Consider the following 24,843-nt stretch of genomic DNA (forward strand, 5'->3'; position numbering starts at 1 on the left):
TTTGCGTACCTGTGTAGTGCAACTTGTTGTCTTTAGATTTGTGTGCTGCAGCTGGGTGGAGATGAACATCCACCTGCCGCTCCGCCCTTTAAATGATGGTGATTCTCACCTTCCAGCGCAGGAACAGCGTGTTCATGATGGCCAGCAGGGGGCAGGGTCCGTTCTCACTCTGGGTGATGATGGGTGTCTTCTTCTCCTTCCAGGTGATCCACTTCACCAGGTAATACGCGGGCATGGAGGGCCCAGGCTCCGGTGCCACAGCAGGAGGAGCAGCAGCACCCCCTGTGGAGAGGGGGAGAACTGCAGTCACACTCAGCTAAACAAAGTTACATTTATTTGGAGTACTAAGGTGTCATCCCAAAATAAACCCAGAGAAGAAGAAGTGCAGTCAGGCACCAGGCTGAGCACAGTTTCAGTAACATGGACGCCTCACCGGCAGCTTCCAGCGCCGCCTCGTCCTGCAGACTCGGGACCTCGGTGGATGGCGAGCAGCCCTCCGCACCCAGCGCCGAGTACGACGACGACAGGCCGTCCTCCACGTCCAGGGAGTTTCCTGTTGTCACGACCCCATCCGACAGCTCCAAGCTGGGGATGGAGAATGATGCTGAGTCCGTGGACTCCAGCTGGTCGTCTGAGCCACCCGCTGTTGCCACCGAGGAGCTTTCCTCCACGTCCAGACCTGCGGACAATAGAAGCACCATGAGGGATCCTCTGAGCATCTTAGGCCCTGCCCTTCACCCATGTCTCCTCCTCTACCTGGTCCTGCCCCAGCCTCCGTGGGTTCCTCTGTGGTGGTGGCGATTGTTAGAGTCATGTTTTCAGATGATGGACTTGGCGATGATTCTGGTGGCGTGGGTGTGGCCTCTTCCTCCTCCTCCATCGGGACCTTGGCGAGCGCAGGGCTGTCAGCGGCGCCGCCACTTGTGTTGGGGATGTCAGCTCTGAGGTGCGCTGGTGTCAGGCCTAAGGTGCATTCGTTGGAGAAAGTCTGTGAGCTGACAGTGGGCTCCTCTGAATCGCATTTCATCTCCAGGTCAGCGATGGCGGCAGGCTGCTCCCTGGACTCCTCCATGATCAGCTACCTGAGAGCAACCATGGCTGCAGGAAATCTGAGCAGAGAAGAGACGCAGCACGGCCCTCTGACATCAGTCACACCTGAGGAGGAAACACAGAAGAAGAAGTCAACAAACACACGTGTGTGTGTGTGTGTGTGTGTCTGAGTTGTGGAGTTAGCTCAGAGCTGTGTGCAGCCATGAGGCTGATTTAAAGATGGATTCCGAGTGACGGTGCAGCGTCACCTCCATCCACTAATTTCTCAGATCTGTGACATCACAGAAACATTGTGTGTGCCTCACAGCTGTAAACTCCGATAAACACCTGCACACTCTTCACTTGACGGTCAACACTGCACATCCACCCTCAGCTGTTTGAACGAAAGCAGCTCCCCCCAAGCTGTGGGGTACAGCTGTGACCGTGAGAGAAGCAGGGGTGTGGCTGAGAACGCAGACCGACACCTGGACCGCTGCTGTACACCTGAGCTCCGAGCCTTACAGGTGACCTGTACTGGGGGGGCGGCTGCTTCACTCCCAAGATCGACGTGAAGGAAAGTTGTTTCCCATGATGCTCCTCAATTAGGTGAGAAGAGTTCAGCGGTGACCTACGTTCGCACACACACGGGTGGCAGCCTCAGCTGACCCCGGTCTTGCGGAGCGGCCGGTTAACCCCGGATGTCGGGGTTAACCCCGACATCCGGGCCCGTGCCCTCCTCCTCCCTCCCGAAAACCGGTCAGCTTACCGGGTCCGGCGCGGATCCGCGGAGAACGCTGACGCTGGCAGATGAACGCGCGTGCTACCTGTTTACATTCCTCTCCGCCAGGTTCATAGGTCCCGCCCACCGTCCGTCCACATCCGCTAAGCTTCAGCAGCCTACGCTGCCTGTTAGCCAACTGGCTAGCTGTGAACTTTTTCTGTCGTAAAATTGTCATTAATGTTCACGCGCAGCAGCTCGTGAGGGCCCGGGAAGAAACGCAGAGAAACCAAACAAGCGGAACTCCGAGCGGAGCGGGAAGTCGCTTCAACACGAACCGTACAGATGTTACACACCGCGTTAGCTTAGCATAAGCTAGCTGGCACTGACAGCCAAACGCGATAAGACTTTTTTAACTTTATGTCCTTTTTGGTCTCTGAGCGGGGCAGCATTCACAGCCACAGCGGCGCACTCACCTCTCAGCCCGCGGGCACGCGCTGTCGGGTTCGGCCAATCAGAAACATGAAGAAAATAAAACGTTACAAACAAAATGTGACGTTTTCACAGCTTCAACTCGCGTCGTACCCTCCTGACAGAGCAACTTCTACTCGGTATACGTCACGTCCGGTCTCACCTTCGCTCTCTCACCTTATTCCACAGAGTGCGTTACATTTGTGGACCACGGTAACATGGGCGGGCGGTGCGCTCACCTTTGACTGTTTTCGTACAAACCCCGCCTCCATTACCCAGGCTTCACGAATCGAGCCGAGGTGGACCGAAAACTGGGCAGGGAGAGTCTATCCAGTTGACTCCGCCTCCAATCCAACCAACCAGACGTGAAAGTGTTCTGTTTTGTTTTATTAGAATTTGTTTATTATTTCAAGTACATATACAAAAATGGCAACTAGAGCTGCATAAATTCAATGGATACAATGAATTGCCAGAAGGAGTGATTACAGTAACAATATAACCACATAAAACAGAGATAATGAATGTTGACAGTGACATAGATGTGTACACATGTCTAACATGCAAAGTTGAGTGAAATGCTGCCCTTTAGATAAACAAAAACAAACAACAAAGGGTAAATATATTATAAGATAAGATAAGATAAGATGACCTTTATTAGTCCCACGGGTGGGAAATTTGTTTTGTTACAGCAAAAGTGCAAAGTTATGTAGCAGAAATTAGAAAACACTGGAATGCAATAAAATACAATAGAATAAAATAAAATACTATATACAATAGAATAAAATAGAATAGAATAATATATACACAATAGAATAAAATAGAATAGAATAATATATACAATAGAATAAAATAGAAATACAAATACTATATACAACTGAGTAAAATACAAAAATACAACTTCGTCAGAAGAAGAATTGCACAAGAATTGCACATATAGCAGTCTTATTGCACATGTGTGGGTTAGTATGTTTGATCAGCTGCAAAAGTCTTTGTTGTGGAGTCTGACAGCAGTGGGGAGGAAAGACCTGCGAAATCTCTCCGTCCCACACCGTGGGTGCCGCAGTCTCCCACTGAAGGAGCTGCTCAGTGCTGTCAGAGTCTCCTGCATGGGGTGGGAGATGTTGTCCAACAGGGATGACAGCTTAGCCACCATTCTCCTGTCACTCACCACCTCCACTGGGTCCAGAGGCCACACCATAGAAGATGGCTGAGGCCACCACAGAGTCATAGAAGGTCTTCAGGAGTGGGCCCTCCACTCCAAACGACCTGAATCTCTGCAGCAGGTACAGCCTGCTCTGCCCTTTCCTGTAGAGGGCGTCTGAGTTATGAGTCCAGTCCAGTTTGTTGTTCAGATGAACACCAATGTTTCAATTATCCATAATTCAGGGGGTTGTGAAGCTCATTTTGTAACCGGAAGGTCGCCAGTTCGACCTGCGCATACACTGACGGCCTCTGACTGTAAAGTCATGTTAATGTCATGTTAAGCATTTTGTTAACAAGGCGACAGTGTTGGGGAGTAACGGAGTACATGTACCGCCGTTACGTATTTAAAATACAAAATATGAGTAACTATATTCGTTACAGTTACCGTTTAAAAAGGTGGTATTCAGAATACAGTTACTTTGTTGAAATAAATGGATTACACTGCGGTACTTCCTGTTTCATATGTTCGGCTATGCCCTCTCTATGTTTGGTAATTCCACGCTGTTGGAAACCCAAACAAAACACGCATTAAGAGGCTCAAATGCCCTTGTTTCAATCTCGCGTCTCATAATGACGTGAAGAAATATTTTTTTAAATGATTTAATATGAAGGCAACAGGCAGAGTGTGACAGGCATCGCCCTAAAGCCTGTAGCCTGATGGGCAGTGTAGTCCGTGCTGCAGGGAGGATGGACTGCTGTACCTGTTATGTGTCTGTGAGCGAGGGAGGAGAAAAAGGAAAAGTACGAGCTGTCACGGAGCAGAAACGGGAGCTGGAAGCATGTAAATATAATAATAACCACTGCAGCCAAGAAGAGTGCCTGATGAGCCCAGCTGTAAGTAAGCTATTAAGACTCGACTGTACGCTGTGTTCATGTTTTCCTCTGAAACAATAAGCTCCGTTGCAGCAGCCTTTCAACGCCTCTCTCTGTGTCTCGCTAGCAAACTTGACCCAGACAACAAAGTAAAGCTAGTTTTCAGCTACGAGCCCGACACGAACCCAACGTATTAGCCAGAGGTCCCTTTACTACGCTTCGGAGCCGCGGACCTGTTTTATATACGCGCTGAATAGTTTTCTATACGAGATCGCTGCAAAAAGTGCAGCCTTACCTAATGTCCACCTACTGTTACTCATTTATATTAAGATTTGAATCTAGCTGGTGTTGGTGTGGAGAGTAGCCTTCAGTAATAGTAATAAATCACATTCATGTAGCTGTAAACAGCATGATAATATATTAAGTAATCCAAAGTAATCAGGATACGTTACTCTCATTGAGTAACGTAACGGAATACGTTGCAAAATACATTTTGGGGCATGTAATCTGTAATCTGTAGTGGAATACATTTTAAAAGTAACCTTCCCAACACTGCAAGGCGATGGGTTGATATCCTCCTTAGGTCCCTCCCTTATGAAGACGGTCCTTGAGTCATTTCCTCATTATCCAGTTACACTTAATGACTTAGTTGGTATAATGTTAAAATGAAACCCTCGCTAGAGTTCGTACCTTCCTCTGTCCTGTGTTTAACCATGCTAAGGCAATTCCCTTACTTAACACTTTAACCCCTAACACGCTGCTGGCCAAAGGTTTTTACAACACTTTTTAAAATTACTATAACTTTTGAACAGTTTGTGAAAGCAGCGATTCTGCACTGTTTAGCGATATTAGAGTCATTGCTGTAATCCCAAGCAAGTGTCACTCAGCCCTGGAAAGGCTGCTTCACCAAAAATAGCCTCTGTGCCAAGACTGAGGCCATGATTACAGCTCTTCAGTGATCGCTTCTGTTTGCTCGTCTGCAGAAACCAGTGTTTGTAATCGCAGTCTGCAGACCTTTGGTTTTAAACCATGTTACATTAAAAAGCCCAGAATAAAAGATGCAGACACACTTTTTATGTTTTTGATCTCTTTACTTTCTCAGGTGAAGTCTTGGTTTCTGATGGTAGGTGGTTTCTCTAATTGGGAATCTTGATACCTTCACCTTCAGCACAGAAACCTGCAGAGAGAAACAGACAGTCGCATCACCTGATTCACCTCAGACTGATTTCTCAGATTCTGGTGCAAACAGTTAAAGTGAAGCACTTTTCTCTGGGTTGTAGATGAAGTCCGGGTCTCCGGAGAAGCCCAAGCATGTTGCCTGCTGCTTGAAGTGTTCCAGCTCCGGCTCCTTCAGGGTTGACTCTTTGCCTGCAAACAAAAACACTCAAACGGATGAACATTTTGGATTTTAAATGAGAATTTTAACTTCTGTGGCTAATTTTCATCCTACCCAGAAGATAAACGGAATGAGCAACGAACTCATCGCTGGCATCTATATCGATCTTCAGTAATTTAAGCAGATGTTTGGTGTTTCTAGCCGTGCTGTTTATCACGAAGACGAGGCAGCCGTCACAGCTCGGCAGCAAGTAGAATGAAGACGTGGAGTTGGCCACTGGGAACAGAAACATTTCATGTAATAACAACATGATCTTCTGAAACAGGAAGTCCAACTGCACCTCGAGGACAGAAAAGCTCACGTAGGAAAACGCCAGAGATCAATTTACAAGAGACAAATACACAATCTAATATTAAAAGGCACAATTAAATCAGACACAAAGAGTTTAACTGAAAATAACTTAGAAGATATGCAGGAAAATGACACAAAAACCTGGGGATGAATGTACAATCATCTAAAAAAAAAAAAAAGCAGCTAAAAATCCCCTAGAATGACCTTAAATAGAAGAAAAAAGAACAGAAAAATATCAAGCTGTTTGAATTAACCGATTTCAGAGAAAATATGAGTGATGGAAGAAACAATATTACTGGAAACAAATGAAAAGTTAATCTAAAATGAGACAGAACAGGAAAAAGAATCATCCAAACTTTGCAGCTTTTATGTTGGAACTTCTCTGTAGTGTGTCAGGTCGAGTGGGTTGCGTACTTTCCACCGTGGCAGTGTTTCCTTCAAAGGTTACGTTCGTCGTTGAAGTCATGCAGGTTCCATTCCTGAGAACATCAGAGAGAAAGAATAAACTCACGCCCACTTCAGAAACTTTCTTGCCCTCAGTTACTGTCTGTTGCCTGCTGCCCCCTGCTGCCCCCTGCTGACCTCTGTTATGCCCCGTTACTATTTGCTTCCCTCTGTTGCCTCTTATTACCCCCTGCTGCCCCCTGTTGTGTTGTTACCGTCTGCTGCCCTCTGCTGTCCCCTGTTACCCTCTGGTGCAGGATGGATGGGCTTAATGGTAACAGATGTTGATGCATGTGATGAGCTCACATCCTGTTTTCCTGCAACATGACGACCTCCCCAGAGCGCACTGGTGAGGCGCTGATCTTCACCCAGGAGCTGTCGGTCAGGTTCAGGAAAGCTTTGTAGACGTCGTGACTGGTGTAGCCCACCAGGAAGTTCACCCTGCCATATATCTGCACAGACAAGGAAGTGGCCTAGTCAGCTGACACGCTGCCTGCTACACGAGTTTTATTAAATAAACCAAAAACATGACAGCGCTTCGTATCCTGTTCTTCCTGACCCAACAGGAAGCTGTCACACCTGAAGAAAACAGATCCCTGTTTGAATCTCACTGACCAGTCAATAAGTCACTAATCATAATCAACAATAATAATAATCAATCGACAATCACTATTACTGACAATAACTAAATAAGACAGGAGAGGGCGCTGTCTGCACACAGTGGTTAGCACTGTGTCCTCACAGCAAGGAGATCTGGAATCTCCCATTTGGCTGGGTCCTTCCTGTTTGCATGTTTTCTCCTTCCACACACTTCTGTGTTAGCCCTGCCACAGGCTGGACACCTGTCCAGGTGTGCCTGCTTCCTGTGATAATGGAGATAGATGTCAGTCTCCCTGCGACCCTGACTTATAATGGAAGTGGAAGAGAATGGATGGGTGGATTTTATGTAATTTTACCTTTAGCCTTTTGATACAAGTCACATTTTTGGGGTTTTAAGGCTCGACTTCTGTTATTTCAAATGTGCTTCAGTCACTCAGGAAACATGAAATTAACAATGCTGAGCTCCATTTTTGTGGAGCCTCAATTTTATCCCACAACTTAGACATTCACATTACTCACACTCTCATAACACATACATGTACGATCTTGGGGGTGGGCACGCTACACGGCATCCAGAAGACCATCAGGGTGTACACCTCACCCCTGGCGTCGTTGCCCACCTCTCAATTTTAAATACATGTAGACACTGAGGGCTATCAGGAGGGGCTGTGCGCTTACCTGCTGCTCTCTGGCAGGTAGCTCCATGCCCTCCTGGGTTTTAAATGCACCTTAGAACACACATGCATCAACACTACAATGAGCGGGTGGAGGGAGGTTTGGAGTCTTCTCTCACCCCTGTTCTCTGCTGCCTGTTGGGGCGGGGGGGCTAGGAGGAGGAGTTGGCCGTCCGATTGGGGGGCACGTCACTGCAACCCCCCCTGGCTTCTGCTCCGCGGCTGCTGAGTGACCCCTCATCTGGGACTCTCCTCAGCTCTTTCTGGGAAAGTGGCACGGCTGCCCCTCTGTTGGTCTTCCTTGGTCTCCTTTGCTCTTGGGGCCTCTGGATGTCTGGAGTCTTGATCTCCTCCATACCTGCTTCATGCCCTGGAGGACGGGGCTGTGGTCCCCCCACACCCTCTAGCAGATCATTACATGAAGGAACCTTTTAAAAACAAGCGCGTCCATGCTCACAGGTGTACACACAGGTGCTCACACACACAAACTACACCCTTTTTGGCTCCTACCTCAAAGCACACTGTGCGCTGTCGATCCTACATGCTGCACAATAAAATAATGATAATAATAATAATAATAATAATGGATTGCATTTATACAGCGCTTTTCGAGACCCTCAAAGTGCTTTACAATTCCACTATTCATTCACTCTCACATTCACACACTGGTGGAGGCAGCCACAGTTGCAGCCACAGCTGCCCTGGGGCAGACTGACAGAGGCGAAGCTGCCATATCGCGCCATCGACCCCTCTGGACAACACCAGTAGGTGGTAGGTAAAGTGTCTTGCCCAAGGACACAACGACCAGGACAGAGAGCCCGGGGATCGAACCTTCCGGTTACAGATGAGCTACCCAACCCCCTGAGCCACGGTCGCCCCTAAATATTCAATATTTAGTATTTACTGTTATCAAAGAAGCTAGCAAAGAAAAGCGTCTGGACTTCTTTAAGTTGCTTGAAGACGTTTCACCTCTCATCTGAGAAGCTTCTTCAGTTCTAAGGTCAAATGGCGGAGAGTCCCAGATAATCACCTGAGCCACTAATCAGGTGATTAGAGGATCATCAGGGGGTCCTTTTGTCCCTCTGTGGGGGGAAACTCCCACTAGGTTTAAACCTAGGATTCTCCACCATTTGACCTTAGAACTGAAGAAGCTTCTTGGATGAGCAACTTAAAGAAGTCCAGACGCTTTTCTTTGAAGCTCCTTAGACTACGATGACCTGGATGACTGAGAACCTTCACAGACATATTTACTGTTATATTCACATAGATCATCACGATGATGTTGTTTATTATGTTGCTCTTTTTCTTTGCTTGTTTTCTCTTTTTTCTTTCTCAACAGGTGAACCAGGTGATTGATATTTGTATTTTTTGTCTGCTTATTTTGTTGGTTTTAGTTTTTTTATCCCCGTCCCTCTTCCCCGCTGTTTTTCTTTCCCCAGTCAAGTCTGTCCCGTGTGTAGCAAGTGAAAATAAAATAAAATAAACAGTAAAAGCAAAGGTGAATCAAATAGACCAATACAGCATGGTCCATTTGGTAAAGTAAATCCGTTGGGCATCTTTCTTTGCCTTTAGACAATAATTCTGATGGCAAAAGAACCAAATGGGACAGGTGAAAAAACATTGTTAGTGAAAACCAAATATTCTCCAACAGCTTCACTCAGCCACTTCAAAGTGCAAATAAAAGTGTGTAGTCTACATTTTTAGGCAGTTTAATAACCAAAGTATTTTATCCATCCTGTAGTGGAAACTAAGGTGCAGTTATTTAATGATGAAGCTGTAAATCAGTCTGAACCTCCACAGCAAACAATGACTTCAGCACCACGTTCACCTGTTAACTCTACAGCCCACCCCACAGACCTAGGCAGCAATCAGAGGAGTCTTACCACAGAGAGGTCTTCCATAGACAGCGGCGTCACCAGCGGTTTGCATTCCTCAGGTGTCAAAGCCGAGCTGCTGAGAACCAGCGCTGCAAACAGGAAATGGAAGCGACAGTTGAGCCACAGATTCATAATGCTGATGGTCTGCAGACATGTCACCAAGTCTGAGCCACTCAGCTTTTATACGAGCTGCAGGAGAGACAAACCTGCAGGTTTACACTGTTTGGACACAAAGGTTTTTCTGCGCACAGTTCAGATGTTTCTGGGCTTTCTGTGATTTCACAACCTCTGTGTTTGTGTATCGATCTCGCTCGGGTTTGTTTAAGCAGCCATCAAGGACACTCAGACTGGTACTCGGGATACCACTAAACACAGCCTGAACTCTGCCACCACTGCTGCCATCGTCAGTCACAGCGACTACAGCAGAGACAGTGATGATGATGATGTTGAGGAAGGACTGCATCACATTTACCGAATTTTGTAAAACTGCTCCAGATGACTTATGGTCCGGGTTTTACCTAATGCATAACACTTGGTTGAAGGTGCAATGAACAGCTTTAGATCCCATTAAATGCTCTAGCTGTCCATGAAGCCAGATAACACACACCAATGAGTTAAACTGCAGGAATGTCATGGTCCGCGGCCCGGCGTCCGGGGTGCTGTTGGGATGCCCACACCCACGGGCGTGGCTGCTAACTCTACACCTGCATCCCATCCCAGGCGATCACCAGGTGGACTATTTAATCCTGCCCTACCTGCTGCTCCACGCCAGTCCGTAGTCGCCTCTCAGCGGTAACGTACACTTGCGGGAAAAAACCCCTTATGACAAACTGTCCTTTGGAACTGACTCTGTTTTACCCTGTGTACTCAGATCACAACTCGGCGTTTTTGCGAGCCACCTGCCTGTCCACCTGTCCGCCTGAGATCCGGAAGCACTATCAGCCTCGCCGTCTCGACCCTTTTGGAGGCCCCCCCCCTTCTGGTTCACTCAGCCCGGCTACCTCCGTAAGACGTATACTCCACCTTCCCTCGTATACTGCCTTTTTTCCGCACCCCAGTAATCTGTTTCTCTTTTTGTTTTGCAGCTTCTCACAGCCCCGCTCTCGGCGTTCCCTGCGCAGTTCACCTCCCCAGCCCCTCGGTTTTTTCTGGCTCCATACGTTGTCTTTTCGGCTACCCTCACGGGACACCTTTAGTTGTAATAAATTTGCTTTCTTTATTCCCTCCTACCCTGGTGTGTGTGTGTTCTGCTTCTGGGTCCAGCTTGCGCACGGAACTTCGGTTCATGACAAGGAATGTCTTAAAGACATAAAGACCTGGATGGCCGCTAACTTTCTGCTTCTTAATTCAGATCAAACTGAGGTAAGATGGCGCGGCCACGTCCAGACGCCTTCCTGACCGCTCCGCTCCGACTATCCACTTTTCTTGTTTTTTACCTATTTTTTGCTCTGGTTTACATCCCAAAATCCTCTAGTCTTATAGTATACGACAGCGGATCACTTGTAAACATCGGTGCCAAGGTTGCACATCTAATCTTGGACACTTTTAAACCTGACCCTTCCTGGCCGCCAGAGATTCTACGCGGCGCGGAGAACAACAAAGGACGGGCCGCTCATTCGAGGCACAGAACAAAGAAGCGCCGGGGAAAACGCGCTGGTATTAGGGACAGACTGAGACAGCAGGCGCATCGCGCACCACTGCCCAGTATCCTACTGGCCAATGTACAATCCATGGAGAACAAGCTCGATGACCTAAGAGCAAGGGTCACCTTCCAACGTGACATGAGGCACTGCAACATTCTGTGCTTCATGGAGACATGGCTGACCCCCACCGTGCCGGACCAGGCCGTAACTCCGTCGGATTCATTCTTTGTGCTCCGCGCGGACAGAACGGCAGAGTCGAACAAAACCAAAGGTGGAGGAGTGTGTTTCATGATAAACAGAAAGTGGTGTGATGCCAGGAGCATTTCTACTCTCTCCAGCGGCTGCTCGCCACATCTGGAGTTCCTGAGCATTAAGTGCCGCCCTTTCTATCTGCCCCGTGAGTTCACCTCAGTCATCGCCATGGCGGTCTACATCCCACCCCAAGCGGACACAGGTATGGCTTTGTCCGAATTACATGATGTGCTGAGCTCGCTTCAAAACAAGGACCCGGGCGCAGCCCTCATTGTAGCAGGAGACTTTAATAACAAAGCGAACCTCAGACAAGTCATGCCAAACTTTTACCAGCATGTCTCGTGTCCAACGAGAGGGGATCGGATTTTGGATCACTGCTACACGCCATACAAGCAGGGCTACAAAGCTGTCTCACACCCGGCTTTTGGGAAGTCTGACCACAACGCCATCTTCCTCATTCCCCAGTATAAACAAAGCATACGGAGGGAAGACATGACCAAGAGGGAGGTAAAACGGTGGACTGCCCAATCAGAAGCTACGCTACAGGACGCACTCAACGACGTAGACTGGGACATGTTCAGAGCATGCGCAGTCGACATCAACGAGTTTACGGAAGTAGCAGTATGCTTCGTCAATATGCTAGCGGAGGAGATTATCCCCACTGCGAGAGTCACCACATTCCCAAACCAGAAACCGTGGATGGACAGATCGATCCGCACTGCAGTAAACGCCAGGACCGCCTCCTACAACGCGGGTCTCGCCACTGGCGATATGAGCGCCTACAAAGCGGCCTCATACGGCGTGCGGCGCGCGGTGAGAGATGCCAAACGCAGGTACCGGGAACGTGTGGAGTCCCGCTTCCACCAGGGCGACACACGGAGTATGTGGCACGGACTACGCACCATTACGGACTACAAAGCCAGGGACACTGCGCCGATCAACGCCGACTCTGCATTCACCAACGAGCTGAATCAGTTCTACGCCCGTTTCGAGGTTAGCCAGGCGGCTAATGCTATCTACCGCCTGACTACCGAGGACAGTGACGTCATCAGCGAGAGCCCGGTGACCAGCATCGCGGAGCATGACGTCCGAGCGGCACTGAGGAGAGTGAACACAAGGAAAGCGGCGGGGTCAGACGGCATCACCGGCCGTCTGCTGCGCTGCTGTGCTGACCAGCTAGCAGGTGTGTTCACTTACATCTTCAACGAGTCCCTGGCGAAGTCTGTGGTCCCCACATGCTTCAAAAGATCCACCATCATCCCTGTGCCCAAGAACAGCAAACCCTCATCCCTGAACGATTACCGGCCAGTTGCACTGACCTCGGTAGTAATGAAGGTGTTTGAGAGGCTGCTGAAGAACATCATCTCCTCCGCCATCCCAGACACCACAGATCCGCTGCAGTTCGCCTACAGATCCAACAGATCCACAGAGGATGCCATCGCCCACGTCCTACACACCACTCTCAGCCACGTGGACAAGAAACAGGGTAACTATGTGCGAATGCTGTTTGTTGATTACAGTTCAGCGTTTAACACAATAGTGCCCTGCAGACTGTTCACAAAGCTGAGGGATCTGGGACTTAACAGCCGTCTGTGTGCATGGGTGTTGGACTTCCTCACTGGCAGAACTCAGGTGGTGAGGGTGGGCAGGTGCTTCTCCAACAGCATCACCATCAACACAGGAGCACCTCAGGGATGTGTCCTCTCGCCACTGCTCTACTCCCTCTACACTTCAGACTGTGTGGCCACCCATGGCTCCAACACCATTGTGAAGTTTGCTGACGACACAGTGGTGTTGGGTGCCATCTCCAACAACGATGAGGCGGCCTACATGAATGAAGTGAAGAATCTGGCATCGTGGTGCCAGGACAACCACCTCCAGCTGAACGTCAGCAAGACCAAGGAGCTGGTGGTGGACTTCAGAAGGGGTCAGCACAGAGACTACAAGCCCATCATCATCAATGGAGCTCCAGTGGAGAGGGTGCAGTCCTTCAAGTATCTTGGTGTCCACATCTCCTCAGACCTGACACGGGCTGCCCACATTCAGGTCCAGACCAAAAAGGCTAGGCAGCGCCTGTATCACCTACGACAACTGAGGAAGTTCAGGGTCTCTCCAAAGATCCTCAGGATTTTCTATACAGGCGCTGTGGAGAGCATCCTCACACAGAACATGACATCGTGGTTTGGGAACAGCTGTGTGAAGGACCAAAAAGCTCTCCAGAGAGTGATCCGTACAGCAGAACGCTGCTGCAGGATTGCTCTCCCCCCGCTTCAGGACACCTACACCAGGAGATGCCGGACTAGAGCAGCGCAGATACTGAAGGACCCGTCCCATCCTGGCAACAAACTGTTCCAACTTCTGCAATCTGGTAGAAGGTTCCGCATCTTCCGGGCAAGGACAGAGAGACTCAAGAGGAGCTTCTATCCCCAAGCCATCCGTGCCCTAAACACACACACCCGCCCTCTCACATCATCTATAATTGACTGAGACAGGACTCTTCCAGACACTAAACCAAGGCACAATGTACATTTCAATTCCTTTAATTTTAAATATGTTTATATTGTCTATCCTGTAAAATAGTCAGATGTCTATTCATATTAATGTACAGAATTCACCTGCTTGCTGCTACTACTGCACATTCACCCAGTGTATATACTATATGTCTGTATATATATATATAATGTTCTTCCTCTACACCCCCCCCCCCCCCCCCCCCCCCAATTTTTGCACATGTCGAGGAGCGTGTCAGGCTACATTTCACTGTGTGTTATACTTGTATAACTATGCATGTGACAAATAAAGAACCTTGAACCTTGAACCTTGTACTCGGCCCTGAAAATATTAGAAATATGGTATCTAAGCAGATTCTTACTCTGGATGGCATTACCTTGGCCTCCAGTAACACTGTGAGGAACCTTGGAGTCATTTTTGACCAGGATAAACCTCTCCCCAGCCACCTCCTCCAGCTTATCTGGGAGAACACCAAGGCGTTCCCAGGCCAGCCGAGAGATATAATCTCTCCAGCGTGTCCTGGGTCTGCCCCGGGGCCTCCTCCCGGTGGGACATGCCTGGAACACCTCACCCAGGAGGCGCCCAAGGGGGATCCTTGTCAGATGCCCGAACCACCTCAGCTGGCTCCTTTCGATGTGGAGCAGCAGCTGCTCTACTCTGAGCCCCTCCCGGATGGCCGAACTTCTCACCCTATCTCTAAGGGAGAGGCCAGCCACCCTTCGGAGGAAGCTCATTTCTGCCGCTTGTATCCGCGATCTCGTTCTTTCGGTCACTACCCACAGCTCGTGGCCATAGGTGAGGGTAGGGACGTAGATCGACCGGTAAATTGAGAGCTTCGCTTTTACACTCAGCTCCCTCTTCACCACGACGGACCGGTGCAGCGTCCGCATTACTGCAGCTGCAGCCCCAATCCGTCTGTCGATCTCCGGCTCCCTTCTCCCATCACTCGCGAACAAGACCCCGAGATACTTGAACTCCTCCACTTGGGGCAGGAACTCATCCCCGACCCGGAGTGGGCACTCCACCCTTTTCCGGCTGAGAACCATGGCCTCAGATTTGGAGGCCATGTTTTACATAAAATTAATTTTGTCATTAAAAAAAATCAACATTTCACGGTTTTACTCTTTGGTGCTGTTGAGGATGCTGTATTGTTCTGTGTGATTTTTTTTATGTTTAAGTTGTTTCTTTGCTGTGTTTTAGTTTGTTTTAGGTCTGCTAAAATTGTACGTTTTCAAAACGTATTATCAAAACGCCTGGAATTGCAAATTAGTTTTACATGGCGCCATGGAGCTCCATCTCTCTGGCTCAGGCTGCCACAGCCAACAGTAATCATTTTTATTGTGTGTGGTAAAACAATGTTAATGTGATTGGTCAAAAAGTTGGGGGGAAGCATTTAGGTCTGATATGTGGCTCACGTTTCAGACATCCCCTATGTGTAGACGTCGCTTCTCACATCACCGTGGCAACCATCCTAGGGTGGTGTCTGCCCTTTAGAGGTAGCGAGAGTAAGACAGAGGGGAGAGACAACTTTCCCTAACACAAAGAGTTTTGGAGTTGTTTTTTGTAGTGAGCCTCAGATCCAGTACATTATCATGATAATGTCTATTGGCAGACCCCCCCCCCCCCAAATTCCTCAGGGTAAAACATAAAAATAGAAATAAAAATACATTTTAACAAGAGCTAACTACCTTTGGCTGCATCGACTGCAGGGGCCCGGCTAGCTGCGGGTTTTTCAAGGGTGCAAATAGGCTACATTATTAATTCAATTCAATTTTATTTACACAGTGCCAAATCACAACAACAGTCGCCTCAAGGCGCTTTATATTGTACAGTAGATTGTACAATAATAGATACAGAGAAAAACCCAACAATCATATGACCCCCTATGAGCAAGCACTTTGGCGACAGTGGGAAGGAAAAACTCCCTTTTAACAGGAAGAAACCTCCGGCAGAACCAGGCTCAGGGAGGGGCGGGGCCATCTGCTGTGACTGGTTGGGGTGAGAGAAGGAAGACAGGATGAAAGACATGCTGTGGAAGAGCAGAGCGTTCTCACTCACGAGGCGTAACATGTCGACGTTTTGTCACGTCCCGCGGCGTACCTGAGGAATGCGAAAGGAGACCTTCGGCGTTCTTATGGTACGCGGCGGGTTATGGCTGGAATCCAGTGCAATGACGCTCCCGCGGTAATAGACGTGCCAGCCCTGTTTTCCAGCCCTAAACCTAACCTTATCCCTAGCCCTGACCATAACCTTATTCCTGACCTTAACCAGGACTTAAATGATGTTAAATAGCGTGTTTCTAAGCGATTTGAAGAAAAAGAGCGAACATGTGTAGATTCAGTCCACACGGTTCTCATATTTCCTCTTTTTTCCGAGGTCGTCATTTAGGAACGTGGTGGGTAGCCGAAAACGTAATATGGTGACGATTTGTCACCTAGCGTAAAATGTTACGCTTTGGGAGTGAGAACGGGTTGGGAAGAGAGAGAGAGATTAACAACAGATATGATTCAATTCTATGATCTAATCTGTTATTATTCTATATTATTATTATTCTATGATCTAATTTATTAATCTATTATTACAGGTATCATTACTGCTAAAGGAGGCCGAGGAGTAGCTAAACATCTGACACAATGAGCAGGAAAGTGCAGGAGGGACAGGTGAAGTAGCCATGGTGCTAGCGAGTCGGCTACAAGCTAAGCTAAGCTAGCAAAACAGTAAAGACAGTGAGTGAATAAAGTGAATAGAATCAGTGAGTTAATCAACAGAAAATGTGCTTTGAATGATGCACGTCAAGATCACGCTATGAAATAAGATGTTGTTGATGTTGTTGTTTTTTTAATTAAACTGACTACACCGATTAGGTTCATAAAACCACCACTGTGTGTTGGAACAGGAACAGGAAGTGCTGACCATACAGACACACACAGCCCGGGCTCAGGTAGGGTGCAGGAAACAGGGGTGTAGAAAGACCTGGCTGCTCCCCGCCCTGCTTGTCTGTGTTAAACATGCCCTACAGGGTTGCGTTGGTGGACGTGAGTGTATGAGGTGTGAATAATGAATATGATTGCATGAAACCTAGAGTGCTATTACAAATTAGGGGACAGTTGCAACATAAGCACTTGACAGCTTGTCAACAGTCTGCCCCCCCCCCAATGTATAAGGTGCATGTAGAATTGAGCCCCAGCCACCAACCTCTGGGTAACGCACCTGTCCCCCAGGGTCCTGTATGTGGTGGTCTGTAAATACTACTTTATAATTAAAAAGGAGGGACGGGTGGCTGCACAGCACAGCCAGCAAAGCCAAAGGCCTTCCAACTGTGGCCTGTGTGGCACCCCACCCAAGACCCTACGTGTGTCAGAGGAAGCGGGCGGGGGTTGGGAATGCTTAAGTCTGGCAGCACTGATGCCAGCTATGTTGCAACCCGTGTCAGCAGTTAGGTGAAAGGCAACCTTGGGATTACTCATTAGCTAAATGCCAGTGACAAATAAAGATTGTGGGGCACAGTGCAAGTGGTGTTTTCCAGCTGCACACAGAATATTATAAAGTGGAGTCTGAGCTCAAAAAGACATTTTAAGGACATGTTTGTGTCCCTGCAGTACGTAAATCCAGCCAACAAAGGGTGTGTCCCAATTCAGGTACAGCTAGACCAGTAGATGTTCTTAGTGTGCAGGCTGTGATCAGCTGACCTGCTGCTCTCTGTGCATGTACACACCTGGATTCATCCAGATGTGAGCAGATGTCCCCTGAGCTGTCCTGGCTGATTCCATCCTCTACACTGACACTGTTGATGCTGTCTTTATATCAGCTAACTGTGACCATGAACCCACAGCCACTGTGCACCAGTCACACACTGGTCTTTACTGTAAACCAATCACAGTGCAGCAAACTCACCTGTATATCCTGCGCTGACCTGCAGAGGATTCTCATGCAGTCTTTATCTAACACAGTCAGTCTGTCTCAGTTCGTTTCAGTCCGTCCTTTAACACTAAGCTCTCTCCTTTATCATCTGTCTCGATCTGTCTTTTCTCTCCCTGTCAGATCAGCAGCCGGACTTTAGCTGCAGCACACTGTGAGACAAACTGCACACACACAGTTTGTGTGTTTGCTGATGTTTGTTCAGCTCATAGACATGTGTTTGTGTAAACATCTAGGGAGTAAAAGTAAAAAGTGGTCAGAAAAAAACCCACTGAATCACAGATACCTGAAAATTGTACTTTAGTACAGTCCAGAAGTATTTGTACTTTGTTACTTGGCAGCTCTGCAGGTTAGCTGTATACTTTGAGGTCTAGCCTATCCCGAGGTTCATGGCAGGGTGGTGGCTGAAGAATAAACTTTTAAAAATATGTACTCCAACATAACCAAGGGTCATATATATGAGAAACAGAGAAAAGTGCATTACGTTTACAGGTTTGAGGGATTAAAGTGCTGGAAAAGCAATTAAAAAGCACAGTATTTCCTCCCATTCCCTGCACAACATGAAGGTAACACTCTGCATGGCTTCAGTAAAAAAAAGACAGAGGTCAGGGGTCACTGCCCCAGAGATACACGAGTATTTCTGTATGCTTTGCATCCGGTTTAATCAGAACAGTTTTTCAGTATTATTTATTATGCTGTTAAGCATGTTATGAAGCGTTTATAATATCTAACATTTTACGAGCAGCCGTAGGCGTGTTTGTTTTCTCCACCCTCACAGCCTGCTGCCCACAGACGAAGGTTCTTGTAACAGCTGGTGAGCAGTAGAGGGCGCCAGAGCTCCAGCTCCAGACGCGAGGTGAACCCGTGAGCTCAGAGCTGCTTCCTCTAATGACACAGGCTCAGAGGTTATCCTCCTCCTCCCCATCATCATCACCGTAGACCACCATGTCTGCTGACACACTCACACATTTCTTTTTAAACAGCGTACATTTGAAAACCAGAAGAGCCCACAGTGAGTTACACAAACATGTTTTTGAACTCATTTTGAGAAAAATGTTTAATCTGGTTTTCTAAATTAAGCTTAATTCATCCCAACGAAGCGAGAGTGTAGTGAAAATGTGACAAACAGGAGAAACCAAAATATCACTTTGTGTCAAACTGCAAACGTTACATGTGCGTTTGATTGGCTTACAGGTTTTATCGATTTATGTCGTGTGATTATCGTCCTGTGGGACCTCAGGGTCCTGCGTTGGTGAGCCAGTGTTTTTGGTTTTGTACTTTTTCTTTTGATTTTATTACAAAGTATGACTGTCTGTTTTGGTTCTGTCCTAGTATTTCAGCTTCCTGGTTTGGCAGTACTTCCTGAGTTCTAGTTTTTAGGTTTTGTTATTTGGTCTCCTGGTGTTTATTCTCTGCTCCCTCTTCTCTGTGTTCCCTCTGTCTGTCCATGATGTTATTTTGTCTGCTCATGAGTCTGCGTCTGTTAAGTTCTGTGTCTCGTCTGGATCTCTCTGTCTGTCGTGTACTTCATGTTTTACTTTGTAGGTCTGTGCCTTATGTCTGTGCGTTCAGCTTTGTGCTCTCCCTGGCTCGTCAGCCGTGTCTCCCAGCTGTTTCCTCTTAGCTCCGTCCACCTCTTGTATTTAATGGCTGTGTCCCAATTCAGGGTCTGCAGCCTTACAGGCCGCATTTTAATCAGAATCAGAATCAGAATCAGAATCAGAAAGGGGTTTATTGCCAAATGTTGAGCAGGTTTACAACATTAGGAAATTGCTGCGGTGCTTCAGTGCAAACATGGTGTCATAAATAGCACTTAAATAGACATGAAAAAATAAAAGTAGGAATAAGAATTAAGAGTGCTACGTAGAAAGATATATACATGAGTGCAGGTGGTGATCAGTGCCAAACATGGAATGATGCAGTGAACACAGCGTAGGGTCATGTGTTAGTGGCGGGGACAGTCATACGGTTATTGTTCATGTGTCCGACAGCAGAGGGGAAGAAACTGTTCTTATGGCGAGAAGTTCTGGTGCGAATGGACCGGAGCCTCCTGCCTGAGGGGAGCAGGTCAAACAGACTGTGTCCAGGGTGAGAAGGGTCAGCTGAGATCCGAGCTGCACGCCGCAATGTCCTGGAGGTGTACAGGTCCTGCAGAGATGGGAGTCTGCAGCCAATCACCTTCTCAGCAGAGCGCACAACACGCTGCAGTCTCTGTTTGTCCCTGATAGTGGCTCCAGCGTACCACACGGTGATGGAGGAGGTGAGGATGGACTCGATGATAGCAGTGTAGAATTGCATCATCGTCCGTGTTGGCAGGTTGAATTTCTTCAGCTGCCTCAGGAAGTACATCCTCTGCTGGGCTTTCTTGATGACGGAGGTGATGGTGGGCTCCCACTTCAGGTCCTGGGTGATGGTGGTACCCAGGAAGCGGAATGAGTCCACAGAGGTGATGGGGGTGTCAGTCAGGATGATGGGGGGGAGTGGGGCTGTGTGCTTCCTGAAGTCCACAATAATCTCCACTGTCTTCTGGGCATTCAGCACCAGGTTGTTGTGGCTGCACCAGGACACCAGGACACCAGACGTTAAGGCCGATTACGTCACAGCAATGTGACGAAGGCTGTCCCAATTCAAATAATTTTTTTTCAGTACATTGTGTTGTGCATTGTGATTGTTGTAGACCATTGTCCATCAACCTAGTACAGTGTCTCCTGTACAGCAGTGGCCCCCAACAGGGCCACGGACCAGTACCGGTCCGCCGAGTTGGTTTCCCTGGGTCTTTTCCCGAGTCGTGGTCGTGTGTCTTATTTTGAAAGAACTATTTACGCGTTACCATAGTGACCAGAGAGCAGCACATAGGAGGACGTTGTTGGCACATTTCAGGAGGACGCTGCTCATAAAGTTACACAATTACACAGTGAATTCGCATTTATTATTATATTTACAAAATACCACCGTTTTTGTCTTTGTTTGTATCCTTTTATTTTGTCGTATTTATCCGCGACACCTTAAAGGCCGGTCCGTGAAAATATTGTCTGACATTAAACTGGTCCGTGGTGCAAAAAAGGTTGGGGAGCGCTGCTGTACAGCACAGAATGAGTTTAGCTTGTCGAATTTATATAAATCTGCCCACGAAACGTTCTGCACGGTTTTATAATACTGGACTTATGTTTCTATGATGGGTTGAACTTTACGAGAGTTTAAACAAAAGAGAAAAGTGTGAAAATGTTCATGCATGTCTGAGGAAAGTGTATAAAGCATGTAGTGAGCGCAAGGGCGTAGATTTGGTTGTGGCGTTGGTGGGGACGGATGATTCAACCACCGAACCCTGCCCTGTTTCTGTTTTCCCCTCTTTTGTCTTTGCTTCTTTAAAAAAAAGGAGAAATATACTACCCTACATGTGCTATTCTACCTGCTTTTAAACCATTTAAAATTACAATTCATAGTTTTATATGTGAATTGTATAATGTTAAATTACTATTAAACAAATGACTGACTAAGTATTTTAGAGTTTAGTTTACTTCAGCCATATTCCATATAAATCAGGTATCATACAAAAATAAAAATAGCTTCAAATACAGTCATGACAATAAAAGAATATGACTTTAAAGACTTAACAACATTACTTCAGTTATACCAACATGTCTTATACATTAGCACTAAGGGAACACCGAATGACCTGCTGGTTTTTGTCCATAAAACTACTCGTCTAAGATTATCACAGAGTAAAAGATCTCTCAGCAACATTATGCAACAGTTTAGGCACTATTGCCCCGATCAAGTCAGTGAGCTGGGATCTTTTATTCTAAACATGAACTACTGTTACAGCTACTGGTGTCCCACACAACAACTCAACGTCCACTATGTTTAGGAGCCAAACACATGCCTGCTCCTCTCACTAACTGAGATAAACTGCTGGCATATTGGTTTTCCATCTATACTGTCCAGTCTCTCCTGGTGGACCTTAGCCATGTTTTTAGTCTTCTGAGAGCACTGAAGCTTCTTTCATCCTCAGTACCTGTGTTTTATCCTCAGATTAAAATTATTATTCTGTGCTTGATGTGCCTGGCCCTGGCTCCTCCCCTCTGACTGCACTAGGACATACTGCCACCTGATAAAATAACACATATAAAAAGTGAGACATGTCACTTAAGATTCTTTGTCAAATATACACTAATGAATCAATTTACATCAGCAGCCTAACAATTGTCATGATAATAAATTCTAGTTAATCTATAGCACCAAATCATCAGTCAGTGACCTGTGACCAATGTTCCCTCTAATGTTTCATGTCTGAGCGAACACACAAACTCCCTGAGCGGTACCACTGTGAGCAACAGCAGACGTGTGCACTGTGGTCACGCCGGCATCTAATCCATCCAAGCTACATGTTTATTAAAATAATCAAATTACAGCATTTACATTTATGTTAGACTACTTTTAATTAACTGCTTTAGCCCACTGACAATGAAAATGTAAAAAAATCTTGTTCATGACCTGCAGCATGTTAACACTATTGGAAGGAAAAATAACTTCAACTCCAATTTTGAAAACACAACTTTCTTTTTTTCATAAAGCTCTGACTCGTATTATGAGTCTGTGGTCTGGGAGAGAGTCTGTAACTCTGTCTGCAAAATACAGTAAATAATGACCAATGCTGGGTAATTAATTATATAGTTACTTCTTCAAAAAAGTTACTGAGCTTTGCAAACAAAGTTTTTTGCAGCTGTTTACCTAAAAATGCAGCCAAGGTGTTTTTAAATAAACATTTCAAACTATTTACAGAACAATCAGCTGTTCTGCATCAAATCTGATGCCACAAAAATTATTTGTGCCGCTCCAAAAAATAATTTGTGTCCACTATGAGATGAAGGAGAACAGCAGCCTGATACCTGCAGGCCTGACAGCAGCAGATGTGTCACTGCTGTAAGTGTTACAGCAGTGATACATCTGCTGTTGTGTGTAACCCAGTGAATGTAATTACATGTATGTAAATACCAAAAATAACTCCTTGCAGCATTTTTGAGGTTTTTTTTTTCTTTTCTTTTTAAAAAAAAAAATCGGGTTAATTTGATTGGCTGTGCTACAGCTCACGCACACATACGTACGGAGTGTGGTTTGAATTAATGATGCACACTTTCTATATAATATGCGTGTTAAATTTTATATTTGGGGTGAAATATCAAGTCTCTTCAAGTAAACCGGTTCAAGTCCATTTCAAGTCCCAGGTCATTGGTGTAAAAGTCCAAGTCAAGTCACAGTCTTAGAACATTTTTTCAAGTCAAGTCTAAAGTCATAAAATGAATGACTCGAGTCCGAGTCATGTGACTCGAGTCCACACCTCCGCTAATGGCTACCAAAGATTTTTAAAGTTAAGGAAAAGTATTTCTGTAAATGTAGGTTTCAGTCGGACACACGGATCCGTTTGTGTCATCACATCCTGATTTTGAAAGTAAGATGATAAATGAATGGCATGCTGCCTTCAGAATACCTGATCTGTAACTCACGCACCATCCTTGGATGTCATCGCAGCTTTTCAGTTTTCCTTCCACCACACCTGCCAGAAAGAAGAACATCAGCGTCGGCTATCGACCGGCAGGTCAAGTATCCGTGTGTCTCTGCGTGTTAGTCACAGTGTCCTGGCATATTGTGTGGGCAGGTTGTCTCTTAAAAGTCTAACAGGGACAAAGTCTGTTCATTAGCTGTGGTGCATTTATCTAAAGCAGCAGCGCTACTGCACAGGGAGAAATCCACTAAACTACATTTAAACGTGTATTACTCATACAGCTGCTCTTATTGTTCTGTATTTCTTCATATATTCTTCATATATTTCTGTATTGTGTATTTAGAATAGAATAGAATAAAATAGAAAACTTTATTTGTCAATTTCTTCAAATGTACTTGCCATACAAAGGAATTGAAATTACGTTTCACACTGTCCCATGCGTAGACATTGACAACAATAAAGTGCAGATGCACAACAAAAACAGCCCTAACAATAAGGTAATATTAAATAGGTAACAGGATAGACAAGACTGACAAGATTTTGTTCTACAGTTATTTTATTTTTAACTTTAATTTTGATATTTTATTTTATTCTTTCCTCGTTAAATTTACCCTTTATTTTAATTTTCATATTTATTTCCTATCCTATTCTTAGTCTTTTATTTTAGGTCACGAGCAGTTGTGTAAGCATTTCACTGCATATCGTACTGTGTACGACTGTGTATGTGACAAATAAAATGTGAGTTTGTGAAACTGTGCTTAGTGAGCCCGTGACACAAACCCGTTCAGCTTCCACTCTACTGAACCCGTGAAGAACAGAAGACGAGCAGAGGCACGAGGATGAAGGCCAGCTTGGTTTTTGGTCTCATGGTGTCGGCTCTCAGATTTCTTCTTCTCTTTGTGGTCCTGTGGATGGACGCTTTAAAAACCTCATGTGGAGCTGCAGGGCCAATCAGGCTCCTACGACTGATGCGTGTCACGTGCTTTACATGGTGGAAATGTGAGTCTGTGCTCAAAGGCAGGGTGCATCCTGGACAGGCCACCAGTCTATCACATAGAGACCAACAACTATTTGCACTCACATTAACACCTTTGGGTAAATCACAGTCAGCTGTTGCTCTAATAACTGCATGCCTTTAACTGAGGACGAACCAGAGAGAACCCCTTGCAAACTTGGCCAGATTGCGGATTTGAACCCAGGACCTTCTTCTCTGAGGGAACAGTGCGAACCACCACCACGCCACTGAGCTGCCAAACTTAACAAAAGCAGGAACGCTATGCTTGATGCAGAATTTTCTTCATGTTTCTTTCCAGGTTAAACCACAATCGACAGCCACAGCATACACGTGGTGTGTGTGTGGTTGTCTGCCTCTTATAACCCCAGTGATTGTCCTGTGGTTTGAAATCTCGTGTGATCTTGTGAATTTCGTGAGTGCAGGCAACTAACTGCTCTTCCTAGACTGTATCAGGTCATCTGAAGAAGAACAAACTAAGTTGTTGA

At 46.5% G+C, this 24,843-nt stretch overlaps 2 protein-coding genes across 6 annotated transcripts in view; both read right to left on the reverse strand.

Moving 5' to 3' along the window:
• The window catches only part of mindy1 (MINDY lysine 48 deubiquitinase 1), a 32,978-nt gene extending 8,798 nt beyond the window's left edge, over window positions 1-24,180 (reverse strand). The window contains exons 1-5 of one of the 5 annotated variants that reach the window (XM_040024859.1): window positions 24,170-24,180; window positions 17,046-17,054; window positions 757-1,079; window positions 434-679; window positions 110-282 (exon numbers count right to left, since the gene is read on the reverse strand). In XM_040024859.1, coding sequence (XP_039880793.1) covers window positions 110-282; window positions 434-679; window positions 757-1,072 — 735 coding nt within the window. In that variant the 5' untranslated portion in view covers window positions 1,073-1,079; window positions 17,046-17,054; window positions 24,170-24,180. Of the gene's footprint in view, window positions 1-109; window positions 283-433; window positions 680-756; window positions 1,156-1,377; window positions 1,704-1,795; window positions 2,160-2,223; window positions 2,373-2,395; window positions 2,466-17,045; window positions 17,055-24,169 lie in introns of those variants that run through there. The other 4 variants (XM_040024855.1, XM_040024854.1, XM_040024858.1 and 1 more) reach the window with 4 other exon arrangements.
• LOC120729305 lies at window positions 5,305-9,695 on the reverse strand. The gene is made up of 6 exons (XM_040024860.1): window positions 9,523-9,695; window positions 6,672-6,817; window positions 6,336-6,400; window positions 5,685-5,846; window positions 5,498-5,602; window positions 5,305-5,411 (listed from the first exon to the last, which is right to left on the reverse strand). The coding sequence occupies exons 1-6, from the start codon at window positions 9,646-9,648 to the stop codon at window positions 5,371-5,373; spliced, it is 645 nt and encodes a 214-aa protein (XP_039880794.1). The 5' UTR covers window positions 9,649-9,695; the 3' UTR covers window positions 5,305-5,370.
• Window positions 24,181-24,843: the final 663 nt, after the last annotated feature.

This window comes from Simochromis diagramma, unplaced genomic scaffold, assembly GCF_900408965.1.
Source record: "Simochromis diagramma unplaced genomic scaffold, fSimDia1.1 OVJJ01000297.1, whole genome shotgun sequence".
In the NCBI taxonomy this organism is placed as follows: Eukaryota; Metazoa; Chordata; class Actinopteri; order Cichliformes; family Cichlidae; genus Simochromis; species Simochromis diagramma.